This window comes from Haliotis cracherodii, unplaced genomic scaffold, assembly GCF_022045235.1.
Source record: "Haliotis cracherodii isolate W230 unplaced genomic scaffold, xgHalCrac1.p SCAF_17, whole genome shotgun sequence".
Lineage (NCBI taxonomy): Eukaryota > Metazoa > Mollusca > Gastropoda > Lepetellida > Haliotidae > Haliotis > Haliotis cracherodii.
The window spans coordinates 21,026,301-21,040,113 of NW_027266272.1; the positions used below are offsets into that span (position 1 = coordinate 21,026,301).

At 40.9% G+C, this 13,813-nt stretch overlaps 1 protein-coding gene across 2 annotated transcripts in view; it reads left to right on the forward strand.

Moving 5' to 3' along the window:
* Positions 1 to 13,813, forward strand: part of LOC139464951 (late secretory pathway protein AVL9 homolog) — a 33,603-nt gene that overhangs the window by 7,015 nt on the left and 12,775 nt on the right. For both annotated transcript variants that reach the window (XM_071246581.1, XM_071246582.1), the window contains exons 3-10: positions 742 to 827; positions 2,564 to 2,635; positions 3,963 to 4,119; positions 5,222 to 5,301; positions 6,455 to 6,524; positions 7,889 to 9,189; positions 12,168 to 12,302; positions 12,747 to 12,885. In XM_071246581.1, the coding sequence (XP_071102682.1) occupies positions 742 to 827; positions 2,564 to 2,635; positions 3,963 to 4,119; positions 5,222 to 5,301; positions 6,455 to 6,524; positions 7,889 to 9,189; positions 12,168 to 12,302; positions 12,747 to 12,885 (2,040 nt within the window). The remainder of the gene's footprint in view (positions 1 to 741; positions 828 to 2,563; positions 2,636 to 3,962; positions 4,120 to 5,221; positions 5,302 to 6,454; positions 6,525 to 7,888; positions 9,190 to 12,167; positions 12,303 to 12,746; positions 12,886 to 13,813) is intronic.

Below are 13,813 nucleotides of genomic sequence, written 5' to 3' on the forward strand. Positions count from 1 at the left end.
AGATGTAGGTAGGTTGTGGTCCGGCCTATGTTCCAGACATACCATTTTGATACAGATTTCAAGGAGCAAGTTTATGCATTGGCTTATCTATGAGATCGGCTTATCTACGATCATATACAGTAATGCTATGCATAGACATCTTTAGTCCATCCAAAATATAACTCCATAATTTCAGCTTAGTTCGGCAAGGGTGGAAACAGATAACTGTTTGAGCAGTTGAGTTTTTACTTGACGGTTTCTATTTTAATTGGTTAATTACATTTTTCATTGGGTAACCAATATTTTTTTCCTCATCTCTTCATCTCTCCTTGTGTTTTTTCCCAAAATGAGTAAACATTTTAAGATTTAAAAAAAAATGAAATAATGTTTCACATATAACGGCTCTAAATATTGGATTGACCCGGAAAGTAAATTAGCTCGTAATTGTGTTTCTGAAATTAGCTCCATTGTACGCACGCTGAAAAAGCTTCATTGTGTATTTACGCGTGGTGTTGTTATACATTTGAGTTTTTCATTTAGTACATGCATTTCTGTACACAAGTTAGTTGAAAGTGATTGGGTTTTGAGGGGTATTTTACACTAATACGCAGCTTATCTGTAGCTCGGCTTTAATAGTTCAGGGGAAACTATACATTGTTGAATTACGCATGGGGGTAGAGCAAACTTTATTTTGTTAATTCATTATTCAACTGACTCAGTTCTCTTACTTTACTTACTTAACTTTTTTGTGATTCCTTTCAGATACAGTATTTTTCCACCTTCCTTCACAAGATGGTGGACGCAAGACAGTGTACTGTGTGTCCTGCTACAGACAGATGGATGCCAAGGTAGGCCTGTACTTCTTGTATTGATAAGGACTGTACTAGTTCGTCTGGGATCTCTGTGGGATAGGTCCCTTGCCATGGGGAGAAGAGATCGCTGTGGAGATGGTGGGCAGAATAGATCGCTGTTGGTATGGTGGGTAGATTATGGGGGAGAGTATGTAGAATAGATCCCTGTGAAGATGACGTAAAGAATAGATCTCTGTGAAGATGACGTAAAGAATAGATCCCTGTGGAGATGAAGGAAAGAATAGATCCCTGTGAAGATGAAGGAAAGAATAGATCTCTGTGAAGATGACGTTAAGAATAGATCCCTGTGGAGATGAAGTAAAGAATAGATCCCTGTTGAGATGAAGGAAAGAATAGATCCCTGTGAAGATGACATAAAGAATAGATCCTGTGGAGATGAAGGAAAGAATAGATCCCTGTTGAGATGAAGGAAAGAATAGATCCCTGTGGAGATGACGTAAAGAATAGATCCCTGTTGAGATGAAGGAAAGAATAGATCCCTGTTGAGATGAAGGAAAGAATAGAACCCTGTGAAGATGACGTTAAGAATAGATCCCTGTGAAGATGAAGGAAAGAATAGATCCCTGTGAAGATGAAGGAAAGAAAAGATCCCTGTGAAGATGACGTAAAGAATAGATCCCTGTGGAGATGAAGGAAAGAATAGATCACTGTGAAGATGACATAAAGAATAGATCCCTATGGAGATGATGTTAAGAATAGATCCCTGTGAAGATGAAGGAAAGAATAGATCCCTGTGAAGATGAAGGAAAGAATAGATCCCTGTGGAGATGAAGGAAAGAATAGATCCCTGTGGAGATGAAGGAAAGAATAGATCACTGTGGAGATGACATAAAGAATAGATCCCTGTGAAGATGACGTAAAGAATAGATCCCTGTGGAGATGAAGGAAAGAATAGATCCCTGTGGAGATGACATAAAGAATAGATCCCTGTGAAGATGACATAAAGAATAGATCCCTGTGGAGATGAAGGAAAGAATAGATCCCTGTGGAGATGAAGGAAAGAATAGATCCCTGTGGAGATGAAGGAAAGAATAGATCCCTGTCGAGATGACGTAAAGAATAGATCCCTGTGGAGATGAAGGAAAGAATAGATCACTGTGGAGATGACGTAAAGTATAGATCCCTGTATAGATGAAGGAAAGAATAGATCCCTGTATAGATGAAGGAAAGAATAGATCCCTGTGGAGATGACGTAAAGAATACTAAGTAGATCCCTGTGAAGATGACGTAAAGAATAGATCCCTGTGGAGATGAAGGAAAGAATAGATCCCTGTGGAGATGAAGGAAAGAATAGATCCCTGTGGAGATGGTGGGCTGAGTAGATCGCTGTGGAGTTGATGGGTAGATTATATCTTTTAGGGGAGAGTATGTAGAATAGATTGCTGTGGAGATGCAGGTTAGAATAGATCCCTGTGAAGATGCAGGTTAGAATAGATCCCTGTGAAGATGCAGGTTAGAATAGATTGCTGTGGAGATGCAGGTTAGAATAGATCCTTGTGAAGATGCAGGTTAGAATAGATCCCTGTGAAGATGAAAGAAAGAATACATCCCTGTGGGGTTGATGGATAGAATAGATCGCTATGGAGATTTTGGATAGAATAGATTCTTATGGTTAAAATTAAGACAAGGACCCCTTGACTTCCATGTATATATTCGCCCACTGACAAGTGTGTTTGTATTGTGTTTGTACCTGCTGTTGTTGATGTGTACAGGACCTGATCAACAGGACAGCGGATGTGACTCGCAGCACGGTCCAGAAGAGTGTGTGCGTCCTCAGCAGGCTGGTAGGTAGTGCTGGTGATCAACTTTTTTCACTTCAGTTTGGAGGGACACACTAGTGTTTACATTGATACCTCTATTAACTCAAAAGAATATCATAAAGAAATATGTCAAAACAATGAAAATAATAACCTCCCTGTGGACTGATTAAGGCTATACATTATTCCATGTGTTGTGTTTGTTCATAGCCTCTGTATAGACTGATCAAGGCAATGTAATCCCCATCTGTTTGTGTTTGTTCATAGCCTCTGTATAGACTGATCAAGGCAATGTAATCTCCATTTGTTTGTGTTTGTTCATAGCCTCTGTATGGACTGATCAAGGCAATGCAATATGTCATCTGTTTGTGTTTGTTCATAGCCTCTGTATGGACTGATCAAGGCAATGCAATATTCCATCTGTTTGTGTTTGTTCATAGCCTCTGTATGGACTGATCAAGGCAATGCAATATTCCATGTGTTGTGTTTGTTCATAGCCTCTGTATGGACTGATCAAGACAATGCAATATTCCATGTTGTGTGTTTGTTCATAGCCTCTGTATGAACTGATCAAGGCAATGCAATATTCCATGTGTTGTGTTTGTTCATAGCCTCTGTATGGACTGATCAAGGCAATGTAATATTCCATCTGTTTGTGTTTGTTTGTAGCCTCTGTATGGACTGATAAAGGCAATGTAATCCCCATCTGTTTGTGTTTGTTCATAGCCTCTGTATGGACTGATCAAGGCAATGTAATATTCCATCTGTTTGTGTTTGTTTGTAGCCTCTGTATGGACTGATAAAGGCAATGTAATCCCCATCTGTTTGTGTTTGTTCATAGCCTCTGTATGGACTGATCATGGCAATACAATATTCCATGTGTTGTGTTTGTTCATAGCCTCTGTATGGACTGATCAAGGCAATGTAATCCCCATCTGTTTGTGTTTGTTCATAGCCTCTGTATGGACTGATCAAGGCAATGTAATCCCCATCTGTTTATGTTTGTTCATAGCCTCTGTATGGACTGATCAAGGCAATGTAATCTCCATCTGTTTGTGTTTGTTCATAGCCTCTGTATGGACTGATCAAGGCAATGTAATCTCCATCTGTTTGTGTTTGTTCATAGCCTCTGTATGGACTGATCAAGGCAATGTAATCTCCATCTGTTTGTGTTTGTTCATAGCCTCTGTATGGACTGATCAAGGCAATGTAATCTCCATCTGTTTGTGTTTGTTCGTAGCCTCTGTATGGACTGATCAAGGCAATGTAATCTCCATCTGTTTGTGTTTGTTCGTAGCCTCTGTATGGACTGATCAAGGCAATGTAATCTCCATCTGTTTGTGTTTGTTCCTAGCCTCTGTATGGACTGATCAAGGCCAAGCTGGAGCTGATTACACATGCCTACTTCGATGAGCGGGACTTCAGCAAGGTGGAGCTGCTACAGCAGACCTTCAACAACCTCAGCCAGTCCATGACCGACAGCTTGCTGGATGGGTCACAGGTCTTTCTGGGTAAGTACTGTTCTTATATGCTAGCATCTAGGAGCCACTGTTTCCTATGCTGAATTGCGTTCTTTAGGTGGGTTTGGATCCTGGGTAGCCTGGATCTTGTTTCCAGGTTTGTCACCCAAGGTCAGCTGTATCAGTCGCAGACGTAACGTGTACGCGTGACGGCTCTGCCGTCTCTTGTATGCGAGACGGGTGCGGTCCGCAGTACTCAGTGAAGCGCTTGATACTAATTAATTCAATCACCGTGGCTGTGATGTCACCCGCGACCTCCGCGAAAGTAATTAAAGCGCTATGTAAAATCATCCACTGCCGAGAGGGACCTCAACAATCCACCCAAGGTCGTGACTGGCGGGTCGCATGTGCATTGGGGCATCCGCCTTCCTATTTTCACATACCCTATTTTCGAACAGTTAAAACATGTCAACATGTCATTCTGGACTGGATACACTTGAAAGTGTACACGTCGAAGCTAGCGACCAGTTATCGCCATTTTTTCATGTTATTTCTGACATATTCCATGTATACTCGGACCTCGTGGTACCGCGGCATTCATCGTATCGCGCCATTAGTGTGTATGGTTCAACCTTCAAAGATCTGCATTACCTTGGACTGTCCTTCAGCATCCAGCTGACACATTGTAATGTAACTAAAATAATGTAAAAGCCACTCACTCCCTCCCTCACTCCATTTCACAAAACACCTCCATGTCATTTCCTAGAAGGGGGGCCAATCCAAATCCATTTTTTTGGCTAAGAAAATGTAATCCCAGATATGTTTCATATGATCCCTGTGGATCAAACTTTTGGCAATGGGAGCCATGCCAATTTACAGAGGGGTATATGATCTGTATGTGATCTGGACTAACAGTTGTCAGACTTTCATTTTGTTGAAGCCCCGTGGCTGTGTGGGTTAGGTCGCCGACTTTGTGTGCTGGCGATTAGGTGCCTCACTCAGTGTGAGTTCGAATCCTGTCTGGGTCCCCACCCAAAAAATGACTAGAATTTGTACTTTATTAAGAGTAATTCCAAATATAACATATGTTACATTTTTGTTTCAAACAACTATTTTGGTGACTTACCTTTGTTTTTGTTGGTAATACTTTCAGGCCTGTCTGCTAGGGATGTGGTGATGAAGTTCAAGCACAAGATTGTCGTACTCTTCAAGCTGCTGCTGCTGGAGAGGAAGGTTTGTTTCTTTGTTTATTTGTTGATTAACGCCGCACTCTTCAATATTTCAGCTATATGACGGTGGTCTGTAAATATTTGAGCACGGACCAGACAATCCGGGGATTGACATCATGAGCATCGATCTATATGATTGGTTGGTTGGTTGGTTTGTTGTTTAATGCCACACTTAGCAATATTCCAGCTATATGACGCGGTCTGTAAATAATCGAGTCTGGACCAGACAATCCCGTGATTAATATCATGAGCATCGATCCACGCAATTGGGAACCTGACCACCCGATCCTGTTAGTCGCCTTTTAAGACAAGCATAGTCGCCTTTTACGGCAAGCATGGGTTGCTGAAGACCTATTCTATCCCGGATCTTCGCGGGTCCTATATGATTGGAATACGATGACATGCATCAACCAAGTCAGAGAACCTGACCACCAGATCCTGTTAGTCGCCTCTTTCAACTAGCATAGTTGCCGTTTACGACAAGAATGGGTTGATGAAGACCTATTCTACTCATAATCTTGACGGGTCTTGAGAGAAAGGTAGAACAGCTGATATATTGTAGTTTGATTACACCAGTCAGTAAACAAATGCCTTAGGATGCCCCTCTGCATTATGATCTGAGGAAACTGCCTCTGTGCTCTAGTGGTAGATCGTCCGTCCTCAGAGCGGAGGGTCCTGGGGTCAGTCCCAGGTCGTGTCATACCAAAATATGTTAAAAGATGGTACTTGTTGTTACCCTGCCTCGATTGACATTAAGGGGCTAAAACAAGGACTGGTCGTCTCGAAGTCAGTACACTGTGTCTGAGTGGGGTATGCATGTTAAGCTACGGCATGGTATCTCAGTGGGTTAGTACAATGAAATTGGCATTTGTCCAGACTAGCACAAGCAGCCAAACACGCATGCACGCACGCACGCACACAATTTAATGTTGTGGCCTTCTTTCTGTACAGTTGGTAGTCGTCACACATTTGTACCCCTCTATGTGAAGCAGTGTTAAACAAGATCTTTTTTTTAATTTGGTTAATTTCATTGATATTTTGTTGGTATTTTGGTTAATAATGTTGCTATCATGTTGGTATTTCAGATGTAGTTCTGCTAACATCTTGGTTTATGTGCTAAATAGTGTCCCTTCAACACTTAATATGTTCTGTTTCAGATTCTGTTCTTTGGCTCACCAGTAGAGAATCTAAGCGGAACTCTGCTATCTGTTTTGGCTCTCTTTCCAAGTAAGTCACAAGTGGATTAATAGAAAGAAATGCTTTGTACGAGGGGCATTCAATAAGTTTTGCAACTTCAACATAAGACCAAGTCGCAGAATATCTTTTGCACTTCTTTTTTTTCAATATAATCTCCATTCACCACAATACACTTATTCCATTTGTCCTTCAAGCTTTTAATACCACTTTTATAGAAATCTGCAGATTGACCCTCTAACCACGCCTCTGTGGCAGCCTTTATGTCCTTGTCATCCTGGAAGCGTCTTCCACGTAGGGCAGATTTCATTTGGGCTGTAGGGTGGGTGATTTAACTGTACAGCCCAGACTTAGCCCCCAGTGACTATTTCCTGTTCCGGCAAATGAAATCTGCCCTACCTGGAAGACGCTTCCAGGATGACAAGGACATAAAGGCTGCCATAGAGGCGTGGTTAGAGGGCCAATCTGCAGATTTCTATAAAAGTGGTATTAAAAGCTCGAACTGTTGAAAGAAAAATGGAATAAGTGTATTGAGGTGAATGGAGATGATACTGAAAAATAAAAGTGCAAAAGATATTCTGCGACTTTGTCTTATATTGACGTTGCAAAACTTATTGAACGCCCCTCGTATCATTTGCCTGTATTTGTTTGTTTGTTAGCCATAGTCAGCAGTATTCCTGTAAGAGATAGCAGTCAGTAAATAATCCAGGCAGTCATTGATGGTATAAGCCTTCCCTCATCGTCAGGGCCATCTGGTCTAATAGTTATCCTAACTTTGAATTCCTGTGAGGTTAGTCAGAAATAACTGACCACAGTCACTGTGATATGGTTGGAACAATACTAAAAGCAGTGTAAAACACTCACGAACGAACGAACGAAAGCAACAACAAACGAACGACAAATAATTTAAGATATTTGTTTTGAGGTGACATTGGTTGTGGAACCACATGCTCCTGTGCAAAGTTCTGGTCAAAACTCAAGCAGAATTGGGTAAAGTTGGTTGTGGAGAGTTGTTGGATGGGAGACCTGAGAGTTTCTAGGGAAAGTGACTTTTAATATTTAAAATATGCCTCTGTTCACCCAGCAGTGAATGGGTACCCAGTAGTATGAGATGGTAATGTGACTGTTAACCTTCTAGCCCCTCACAGCCAGCTTTGGTTGTATACTCCCCAGGGAGCTGAGAAAGAAAATCAGGTGCACACTGATCCATTGACTGGGGTAATAATGGTTAGCACTTTGAGCAGGCTTTACCAGGTGGATTAAGCGCATTACAAATATCCATTTATTATTTTATGTTAATTATTATTTTTTACATGTTTATCAAAGACATTTTATGGAATCAGGGCACCTGTTTCTTTGACATGAAATTTGTCCTCATTTTTAACATCTGCTTTCAGATATGGTGGAGTTTGGCTTAGATGAGTCGGTAATGAAACAACTTAGGGAACTTTCGCCCACATTAGGCATGGCATCCTTAGACAGTGAGGGGGATGAGAACGAGTCGTTTCTGGAGGTCAGGTACTCTTCTGAGAAGGATGTTAAGAATATGTCTGACATTACGATGCACATGAGGAATGAACCGATTAAACGCAGTAACAGTGTCGAGCCTCAGTCACCAACTATACCAAGAGATGGTAGTTTAGTCATGTCAGGGACTGCGTATAATAATGACAAGGACATGCAGGACTCTTTTCATGGGCAAGTGCAATCGTTGGATGGACAGAGGTCTAAAGCTTTGAAAAACTCTGAAAACGAACAGCTCAAAATGGCTGTCGGACGTGATCAGGTAAAGAGCTCAAAACCAACACGATGCTCTTCTGTTGACGAAGATTCAAAAGTTCACGACCATGCCAAAGTTCACGACCTCTCAAAAGTACATGACCTTTCAAAGCATAAGGGTGATGGTGGAGGATCATCAAAAGATGATCCAAGTGCTTCATGTGATATTCAAGACTGTTTTCAAGATGAAGAAAATTTTACTGCATTTGGAAGCCCGAAAGATAAGGGTGCGATTGTGTATAGCAAGGAGGACAGCCCCCTACAGCACATGCCAAGCATAACTCAGATAGAGGCTGTACAGACTGGAATAACGATGCCAAACAGTAGCGAGAAAATGGAGGAATACTCACACGAGGTTGAACTGGCATGTAGCCCTGAAAGCCCTCAGCCTGACCTGAGGAGAGACTTGCCACTTTCTCTGGAGGACAAGGAGACTGTGCTTTCTCTCAGGAAGACAGACAGCTTTGAGGACCTAGATTCTCCAGAAAGTATCAGCAGAATAGACAGGGAAGATTGTTTCTCCTGGGAAGATGACCGCGTTCTGTTGTCCATCGAGCATGAACCAGAAATCAAAGATGGCATAGATTCCAAGGGAGATAACTCTGCTAATGTTGGTTCTGCATCTGCCACGGGGCCTGTCCTGCAGACGGACGGTAGTTTTGATGAAAAGAGTTCTGTGTCGGAGAGTGATAAGGGAAGTGTTTCCTCTGAGAAAAGTGTAACCCGGCGGTCTGGTCGCCATGGTAGCCCCGGAGTGAAGGCTGCTGCTCTGAAACATAAACTGACTGCTGCTTTTGGGAATTTACACATTAAAGGAAAAGGGAAGACTACTGGTCAGATTGAGATGAAACCGATGTCGAGAGAAGAGTCTTTGATTCAGCAGGATGACTATGGTTTTCCTCTTGCTGTTTTCACAAAGGTAACTGTCAGATTCACCCCTTCATCACTCCTTCAATTATGCTATGCCCAAGCCAAAACGAGCCCCAATCAGACCTTGTCCTTTATTCAAGCCTTTTTCACTGGGCACAGCGTTGTCCTGATAAACTTAGCACCACTCGCTCCACATGGGACCCAGAATGACCCTGTGCCTAGTGAAATTGACAAATAAAGGACAGGTTCTGATAAGGGAATGTCTTAACCCATGTCATGAGCATAACTTAGTAAGTGAAGAAAATGTTACAATTCATTATCAAAGTGGGGCGGTTGGGTAGCCTAGCAGTTAAAGCATTCGCTCATCACGCCGAAGACCCGGGTTCAATTCCCAACATGGGTACAATGTGTGATGCCCATTTCTGGTGTCCCCCGCCGTGATATTGCTGGAATATTTCTAAAAGCGGCGTAAAATCAAACTCACTCACTCATTATCAAAGTAATTAGATGTGTTCATATGAACGAGAATTAAGATGTATCTAAAAACAGTACAAACATAGGGTATCCTAATTCTTGGGTCACAAACTTGCTCATACTTAGATGTATTCTTGACGTCCAAAAAAACAGACTTATGGCTCATTTACCCATACTGATATATTTATTATCATGCCAGAAGTCCAAAATTTGGAAGTGTAAGAAGGGATAAATGGCTAGGTATCAGCCATTTCAACATGCCTGATCATTTTCACCTAAGACGAGTACAGTTGAGGCTCTTCAAATGAACCGGGATTTATTAGGTTATCCAGGATTCTAAACTAAGTAGCCCTGGGTCTAGATCTTGAAATGATCTTAGCCAAGATAAATCTTAACTTAAGTTCAAAGATAGGATAGATAGATTTTCAAAACAGAGCTATGATACCTATCGTAACTCTGACACTCATTTGTGTTTATTATTTTAAAATCAGTCCAATAATTGCAAAATTCAAAGATTATTATGGTGAAAATATCTATTGTATATTGATCAGTAAATTTCATTCAAATAAACTTTTTCTGCCAAAATATATTGGAAAGTGAATTTTGGACAATGTTCAAAATATGCTACCATACTCTTTATACGAATACACTCAAGAAATATTTGATGACATGTATTGCCTTGTTAAATCAATAAATACTACACTGTATTGTTAAAATGAAATTGTTAGAACTGCTTGTCCCACACCATTTAAGATGTAATAACCGATGAGAAACGCTTATGGTTTTGCACTTAGTCACATGTAGATTGATAGAATTTTATAAAATGCTAAAATAAAGACTAAAGCATTGACACAAATGCAATCGAGAAAACATAACAGCTCTTTATGAAAACTAACATTGAGCAAGGTCTCGCCAGGCGAATACAAAGCGAAACCACTCTCAACTAGAGTATGTACTAAGATTTAGCTGCTCCTGAGTTATCAATAAGGTCACGGTCATTACTATAGCCTGCCGACACCTTCTCCAAATTAGCGAAAAGGTATGTTGTTTAACTCTTCTTCAGCATGGATTCAGCTAGAAAGATATTGTAAGCTATCGACTCCATAGTTATGGGATCGCTGTTGCGATTAAGAACATTTCTGATGTGAATTTTTTTATGCGTTCTTCATGTTTTCGACGTGTCAATTTGAATCAAACAGTTTAGCAAAATGAAATGTCAATGTTTGAACGTAAAGCTTGTTTGAAAAATATCTAAGGCACAGTATTTCTTCATCTTTGATGAAGATGAAATATACTTTCGACAGGTATGGCTCTATTTTACATTTATGACAATCTTAGGATATCTTAATGCTGTGTAGGTTTCGAAAATAGACTACAATAGTCTACGATTTCCTTACGATAATTTTAGGGCTACGATAGTTTCGAAAATCTAGGCCCTGGCAGACAAGTTAGGAAATCATCATATTTATACTTATCCTGACTCATACACTAAAAACACCCACCCAGCCACCCCCTCTTCCATAAGGATGCATGTTTCAGCGGTTAAGTAGGGAAGTGACAGAATGACGAGTACACCGGCTTAGTCAGGTGGTTCCTGGTGCGCCTTGGCGGCTCAGGTGTGCGTTCAGGTGAGATTTGTTACTGTTCTCCGTGAACACAGCACAGGAAGTTTCCACTACATTCCGAAAATGAGATGAGATAAGCTTTTTAGTATGAGTTTGGATAAGTATCAATGATATTTTACTCTAAAAGATACTTACTAAATATTAAAACCTCTTCCTATTTATTGGTTCTGTTATCTACAAAGCCATCTCTCCCATAGTATTAGTTGTACATACTAGGGCCGTTACGAGTCACTCGCGTATTCGGTGAATCGAACCGTATCCATTCATGGATTGAATTGTAGCCACTAGAATCAAATATTTATGAACAGTCAATCATGTGCATTTACATACCCTGTACCTAAAAACATCCATGAGAAGATATGATATGCATAGATTTCTTCAAAGACAACACTCTTATGATACTTCATTTGACAGTATTGTGGTCACTGGTCATTGTAGCATTTGAGCAGATACTGGTACTTGGACAAGTGCAGTATATAAATGTATAATATATATAATTAACAAACCATGTCAAATAACTTATGTTGTTAATGTTTCACTGAATATAACAAATAATACATCAACTGCTGACTTGTTATTGTATTCGTGAATTGATATTCGTATTCATTACCCTATATCCGTGATATGAATCGTATTAGCCTCATAGTGTATTCGTTCCAGCCCTAGTACATATATTAACATGAGTTGGGCAACTTAAAATTCCAATTTGCGAATTTATAAAGACATTTGCTGCAGGTGGGTGGCCAAATATCAGCCTCTGAGCAGGTCCAGATGAAACCTGGTGCAGGAGGACAATGACTGTATCTTATAATGGCTGACACATAAATCTCATGAAAATGTTGCTACTGGCCAAGTTTGGGCTGGTAGATTCAATTATTGGCACAGTATGTCCATGTGTTTTATACTGTTTGTCCATGCATGATTTCAGGGCAGTGTCTGCCACCCGTACTTGAGTCTGCAATACCATGACATTCTGCAGGACGTCAACATCAGAAGCTTCTTGATTGGGGCCACCAACATTCTGTTTAAACAGAGGAGATCCCTGATGGACGTCATTGTAGAGGTGAGTCTTCATCTTGATTGGGGCCACCAATGTACTTTTTTTTAAACAGAGGAAATCCCAAATGGACGGCATTGTAGAGGTGAGTCTTCTTCTTGATTGGGGCCACCAATGTACTGTTTAAACAGGAAATCCCTGATGGACGTCATTGTAGAGGTGAGTCTTCATCTTGATTGGAGGCACCATTGTACTGTTTAAACAGGAGATCCCTGATGGACGTCATTGTAGAGGTGAGTCTTCATCTTGATTAGGGCCACCATTGTACTGTTTAAACAGATCCCTGTAGACGTCATTGTAGAGGTGAGTCTTCATCTTGATTAGGGCCATCAGTGTTCTGTTCAAAGAGAGGAGATCCGTCATTATCGGGATAGATGTCATCCTTTGACCCAAAAATCCTTAGGCCGTCCGCCGCTGTCAGGCGATGATAAACTGTGTTTCATGTGGCAGATTGACGAAGGCAAAGTTGAAATCCTGGACAAGGAGCTGCAGCGGTACTTACACCTAACAACAGCCGACCTCCGCTTTGCCGACTACCTCGTCAAGATGGTTGTGGAGGACAAGAATGACATCTACCTGGACGGGACTGGTAGGGAGCATGCATTGCAGTTGCTCTACATTTTGTTAGTCATCATGACAAACTTTAAGAAATAAGACAAAATTATGTTTGCGTATGTCATTTCAAATCTATTTCACCAGCTTTGTTTCTCCGTCAGCCCTGAATAGATTTGCGGTGTAGTCATTATTTTTAGCACCTGGTTCAAGCGATATAGAAACCAGCAACAATCAGTGCTTGTTTTACTAGTGGCTCAGCCGTATGAGATGCATCAATTTGCTATGCCGGGTTGTGCCTCTGGGGCATGCCAAAAAACCTACGATTGTGGTAGGGCTGTAATGATTCACTGATACCTATGATGTCATCATTTCTTAGTTACAGATGACACTATTATCGTAAGTTTGTGGGATCGCAATGTGCTATTAATAGAACAGAAATCAATGGCGTAATGGCAGAAGTAGCATAGCAACACCTGTATTCATGGCAGAACATGAAGATGTGGTAGTAATAGAGGACACGCCCGCTACATATGGTCTTCAGTTTGGTTTTGAAAAGTCCTCAAATAGAAAATAGGTTGTATGCAGAGATTTTAGAGTTGTATTTCAGTAATTTCATCGTTTATTTGATGTGGATTATCATGATACAAGTGGTATCGTCTGTCTGTATTGTGATATGTATCATTTCGGGTGATATGTTTCATTTTGCGAGATGTCGGGCAGTACTCACCTCTAGGTCGTGGGTTCAAATCCCAGTTTGCCCCGTTCATGTTTCTAGGTTTGTGAGCACCATACCCATGCTAGTGGGTTTCACTGAAGTGGTAAACGTCTGAGACCTGCATCACTTCAGACTTTCCTCATCATCAAGCTGACATGCCGTGATAAAACTGAAATACTGTTCAAAGCAGCATCAGACCAAACTCACTCATTTGACTACCATGAGTAATAAACACCCTGATATCATT